Consider the following 6243-nt stretch of genomic DNA (forward strand, 5'->3'; position numbering starts at 1 on the left):
TGCAAAACTAATTAAAGTAATTAATTATTTCTGTTTTTTCCTGCTATGGCAAGTCAAAATGTCTGAGGTGAAAGAGGCTGGTTAGTGAAGAAGAAAAGGAAAATCAGACATTGTAATCCAGTTTTCCAGGACATGCCATTTGCATACCTGCAGACTACTGGCGCGGCATGTTCCTCTGATTTATCCGTGTTGGGTGGACCTTAAAGGATAGGTTCACAATCTTGACAAGTGTGTTTTGAAACAATACTAACGTGCCCAAATGTATATTGAAATAGTCAGTGATTGCTGTAACTGGTCCTCCTGGCTGTGAAGAGATCCGTTCCTAAAGTGATTTACATGTAAGGTGATGCGGGACAAAATCCACAGTCCTGATTCTGCGTAAAAATGCAATAGGAAGTTCAGCTAAAGCTAATACCAAGCTTCAACAGTTTGACAGTTTCAGTAAAATAAGTTCAGTGCCAAACTCCCTTTTAAAAAATACTTAGTGGGCCTTTAACAAACATATAAAACACAGTATGAAGTGATGGGAGCAAATGGTTTAAATGAGAGTAAGCAAGTAAGTTGTCAACATGCATGTTAACGTTATGTCAATAACATCATCATGTCAACTGCCTCGTGGCGATCACTCGCATGTATAGGCTTTAAATCTTGTTTTTAAGGTACCCCAATAGCACAGTCATTATCTCTGTGTTCCTGTAGAAACCACCTGGCTGTCCTTCAAGACTGAGATGACCACAGATATTGCTGACAGCGACTTTCCCTTATAAAAACTGAAGCAGTGCACTAAATGAGAGTGCAATACCGTGTGACTTTCAGCGTAAAGGCAGTGCGTAGGAGGAGGAACCCAAGCATGAAAGGTGACCATACCCCTGAGTGCTGATGTAGATGTTTATTTAAGGGCCGAAGCCACAAGCTGCTTAGCAATTCCCTGACAGCCGGTGCAAAATACCAATTATAGTGTAAGTCATCAGCTGTGAGTGGGAATGTTATGACTGAAGATCCCCACCTCAACACAGACATTATGGTTGAGGCCATGATTTATATTAAAATCACTTGGATTGAGACAGTAATGAAAATGAACCTGTTGTTGCCATCCGTTGGAGGACAGCCCGGATATTTTGGTCTGTTTTCACTGATCGGCGCATTCTTATCTGTGGATGAGATAACAGGCACAACACAGATAGTGTAGATGAAGGTAACTGCGGCAAGAAGGAGGGCATTAAAACCACTGCATGATTAACTGTTTGCTTACATATAAACACAAATGTGAAATATAACCTGTTAACAGCTCCATGAAAGAAATACAAATCCTGTCAAGAGACCAACCCTAGACACATATTGTCCAGTTTATTCTTCTTTGCTCAAAGACACTCAATACTCATTGTGGGAGGAATTGTGAATTCAGCTCCTTGTAAAGATTTTATTGACTTTAACTGTTGGTGACGCAGGCACATTGATTAAGAACTAATTAATCCGATGGCCAAACAAACAGCAAGAAGTTTCTCGTTTGATTAAGCAATTAAAAGCCTTTTGACACAAAATACAACAGAGATATGAGAACAAGACGCATGGATCAATAGCAGATGAGGACTGCAACAGCATGGCAGGAATGGAGACAGGGCATCAACAACTACAGAATGCAGTGTCATATATTTTCAGTTGGCCCAAATTAGGAATTTTAAAAACTTGCTGTAAATGCAAGAATGAAATGTGACGTGGTGTTTTACTGGCTTGCAAACGGGGTATTGCACTTGTGTTGACTTTTCCATACTGTAAATAAAAGTCCATGAAGTTAAAGCAACAGTCTGTATGCTAGCTAGCTTTTTTTTTCTTTTTTTTTTTACAACTTCTCGAGTTGTGAGTTTTGAGGATTAAATGTTTGAAAATCCTGGCATGGGAGCCTGGTTATGTTTTAAAATGGGGGAGCAAACTTTGGAAGATACATAATTGGTGGCAGTGTGGTGATATAATTTAAAACAAATTACATGCATTTCTACACCACCTGGAAAACATGCTAGGGGGCTCTAATAGAGGTTTGGGCGAGGGAGAGAGTGTGGCAGCAAATTAGCCTGAGATATTAACAGTAATTGTACAAATTCACAGCGGAGATGTAGTGGTAACATGGCAGGTGGGTAAACTTTACAATATTCCAATATTAGATAATGGTATACTCATAAAAAGGGTAATAAACCCCATGTTGCATTTGAAAAAGGTGGGTAAACTGTGTTTATGAATGTTTTACCTACACTACATCCCAAATGATAAAATCAACAGGGATAATACAAAATGCTAAGAACCACACTGTGCTTGGGCATGTCAGTGACAGTACAATCCTATTTTAGGTTAATTTACAATTTGGCTGGAGTCAGCGGGCCAAGCAGGTTTATTCAACACATGCTAGCCTGACTGTATAATGATGTGATTAATGATTTGTTAATAATTAAACAACAGGGATGCATATGCTCCACTTACTCCACTGCTAAGTTGCCTATGCATTCGGGTAGGAAACCCCTGTACTTGCCGGAGAGGGTTCAGTTATTGCTTCTTCTGAGATATGTCTTTGCCTCTGATAGAACTTGGAGAATTTATTGAAGATGTTAGTAATGGGCAGAGCCACGATCAGCAGCCCACAGATAATGCACAGGGTTCCTATCAGCTTTCCAGCAAGTGTAATGGGAACCGTGTCCCCATAGCCCACTGTAGTCATGCTAATGGTGGCCCACCACCAGCCTATGGGGATAGTCTGCAGCTCTGACTCAGGGGATTCTTTCTCCACAAAGTAAATAAGAACAGAAAACATGGAAATGCCCACAGACAAGAAAAGCACCAGCTGCCCCACTTCACGGGAGCTGTGCCGCAGCGTGGCGCCAAGAGAGCGAAGGCCAGGTGAGTGGCGAGCCAGTTTTAGGATGCGAAACACTCGCATCAACCTCAAAATCTGCACCACTTTGCCAACATTCTCCAGGTCTGTGTTCTCACCTTCATCCATTATATCACAGACTAAAGTGACATAGAAGGGCATAATTGACATTAAGTCAATGATATTGAGAGGGCTGCACAAGAACTTCCTGGCTGATGGTGCAACAGCCAAACGAAGAATAAACTCTGCAGAGAAGCAAAGAACACAGAGGCTCTCAAAGAAATGAAGCACTGGGTTTTCAATCTCCTTCTCATTGACATCCACCTGATGGAAGTCTGGCATGCTGTGGACACACATGGCAACGATAGAGACAATGACCACAGTTAGGGATGCTACAGCCATCACTTTGGCCGAAGTGGAGTAACCTGGATTCTCAAGTCGAATCCAAATATTCCTGCGGACATCTGCACACCAGGAGCCTTCAAACATTTCTATGTCCTCCTCCAAAGCTGACAGCTCCTCAACAGACGAGTCTGAGCTGTGGAGCTGCAGTTCATCACTCCTCTGATCCCAGCACTTATCCTCAGCAAACATCAGTTCATAGAATTTGTTGCTGCAGCAGAAGTCCAGGTGGCGCTCCTTGATGCCCCAATACTCAATCTCTTGAAAAAATGAGACTACGCACAGCCCATCCACCAGGTGGATTTTGCCTGTGAGGTAAAAGTTGAGTACGTAGGAGAAAAAACATGGGTTGCGGTCAAAATAGTACTCCATTTCAGAGGGACTGAAGTCGTCGCAGAGCTCCAGGATCGCTTCTTTGGAGCTGCAACACAGAAGGCGACCCAGACGCGTCTGTGGGAATCGTTTCAGAATGTTGTGCTCCATTCGTTGTTTGAAACCACCAACATTGACATTAATAAATAAATCATCAGGGCTGTGCCGATGAAGGATCTGTCCATACACCATGATGGAGCAGCTGCGAGATGCTGTTCAGCTGTCTTTGGTGAAAATCTCAGAGGCTTTGTTGCCTGCATACAAAGACAATGAAATTAGTACGCCTCACACTTTCTTACATGCCATTTGTCAAGCTGTCAAGCATCAAGTTGCATCTGGGTTTCTGTGACACCCTGTAATGGAATGGTTAAATGACAGTATTGTTGGGCAGTTTTAATTTACAACCTAGACAAGTTACACATCATTACAGTAGTCTACAGTATGCATTTGCATGAAATGAACAACATTATTCAATTTTTTGAGTCACATAAAGGAACCCATGCCTTAACACAAGAAAAACTGGCTCATTAAATTGGACATATTTGTTCCCAGTGGCTCAGAGCATTAAACTAATGCTGATGAAATTATAATATTGGTGCACCATTAATGTTTACTATGGTAGATATCTATGATAGGCCTATCTAGACCAACATTTTACACGCAAACATTGACTTAGTTTTCCTCAGTCACTCTGGCTTGAAGCTCTAAAACGAGTAGCACTGTCTTACTTCTATTGTAATGAAGCGTTTTAAATTGCAGTGCCAAGGTCAGATTTGACCCGTTTCTGCCGCACCAAAACTTGTCAGTGTCATAAAAAGTACGTGAAATAAAACAGCCTCTGTGCGCCACTTGCAAGGACGTTGGGAGTTTTGCACCAAATTACCCGAAAACCGTGAAATAAAATTAACTTAGCTAATCAACGTCAACGGTCGCAGTAGGGACTAGTTTATTTCCTGTTCAAGCATCTCTACATAAACTGGAGTAAATTATTACAGCAGCATACCTGAGCATGTTTTGTTCTGGCGGAGCAGGTGTCCTGTAGCTGGTTTACTTTGCTCGGTCCGGAGTGTCCATGGCACATTGCAGTGGTCCTTCCTGAGTCCAGCGCAGGGCGCAGCGCACCTACAGCACCGACAGGACTGATGAACTGATCACTCATTTTGCTGTCACATCATGCCCAACTAACAGGCTGATTTGTACGACACATTTAAGCTTTGGTATGATATGTTACCAGTGTCCAAGGCCCGCCAGCTCGTTTAAGGTGTGCAAATGTATCTCTGTAAATATTTTATGATTCTTTAGTGCCTACATTATTCTTTAAAGCTGCTTTCTGTTTCTCTTCTTTTCTCATCCTGCTGTGGATTTTCTGTGCTGACTTTTGCCTCAAATAATTTAAAACCTTTTGTACAATAAACTGCTAAACTACTAGAACACAGTATGGGCGTATAAGACATAACAACTACTAAATAAACCATTGGTTGCAAATAAAAACGGGCCTTCAGTACAACCTTTCAAGTACATCATTCATACACACAATATTTAAGATTATGCACATTATGTTCAAAAACTCAATATTGGTTTGGGGTAGCAGGCATTTACTTTAAAATCTGGATGTACTGGCAATTTTTTATATGTGGACATGGAGTATAATTCACAGAATTCATTCAAAAACCTTAATAACAGAAGGCCTATAATACACAGTACACAAAGTGTATAATGTGAGTAAACTATTCAATATTAGTCAATGTATGTGATATTTAAGACAAATCAAGCTGCAGCAGCACACCAAATCACTCTGTAGTACTATGAACATCAGCAATATAATCTCCTTCTGCAACACATACTAAAAGCATTACAGAAAATATCTTTAAAATATGCTTAAATATGCTAAGTCAAATTAAAAATGACCTTTTATACAATGCCTGCTTATGATGCTGTAGCCTCCTCACTGATGCCATTTTCTGACAGTAGAGGGCGGGAGAAGATTGTATGTGAGGACAATCAGGGTGGACTGTAGAGGAACCTCAGTACAGACTGCAGCGGTGGAGCCATGAGGATATGGTTTTACATTTAATTCATTAAGATTATTTTATGCATTAGAGTTGTGTGAATTATTTACCATCATATGAATGTTGATGGTTATGTTGTTTTTTTTTTTAAACCATTTGAGTTCATACATTCATAATTATTCATTACATGTCCGTCTTGACACAGAAATGTAAAGGTTAAAAACTGGAAAGTTCCATTCTATCATGATTTAAGAAGCATAAGAGAGGCAACGTTTCCCTTTGAAACATGTCATTATTATTTATTTACTAAACTGACCCCTGGGGAGCACGGGACATACCCCACTTAAAGAGGTATTTCATCTGGTTGGATGTATGTAAGACTTCCTCACAGGTCAACACAGATATTTGTTAAGTTCCCACTGTTCCCAAGTGCAGTGATGTCCTCAGTAAACACTACTGATGGTGTGGGTATTGATTGCTAGTTTCCAAGTGAACTAGTTGGCGATAATGGCTTGAAAGCCATCCGTCCTTGGTGAACAGTATTTTCCACATCATACACAGTGGTCAACAATGCAGCATGACATTAAAAAGGTCAGCAAA

General features: G+C 40.7%; 1 protein-coding gene across 1 annotated transcript; it reads right to left on the reverse strand.

Annotated features, from left to right (window-relative positions):
- Positions 1–2448: 2448 nt before the first annotated feature.
- LOC123979273 (potassium voltage-gated channel subfamily S member 3-like) lies at positions 2449–3826 on the reverse strand. The gene has a single exon (XM_046063124.1). The coding sequence runs from the start codon at positions 3824–3826 to the stop codon at positions 2489–2491; it is 1338 nt and encodes a 445-aa protein (XP_045919080.1). The 3' UTR covers positions 2449–2488.
- Positions 3827–6243: the final 2417 nt, after the last annotated feature.

Source organism: Micropterus dolomieu, linkage group LG11 (assembly GCF_021292245.1).
Source record: "Micropterus dolomieu isolate WLL.071019.BEF.003 ecotype Adirondacks linkage group LG11, ASM2129224v1, whole genome shotgun sequence".
Classification (NCBI taxonomy): domain Eukaryota; kingdom Metazoa; phylum Chordata; class Actinopteri; order Centrarchiformes; family Centrarchidae; genus Micropterus; species Micropterus dolomieu.

Bases quoted from the DNA above. Each gene is read 5' to 3' on its own strand.
- LOC123979273 (XM_046063124.1), bottom strand. From the start codon at position 3,826: ATGGTGTATGGACAGATCCTTCATCGGCACAGCCCTGATGATTTATTT.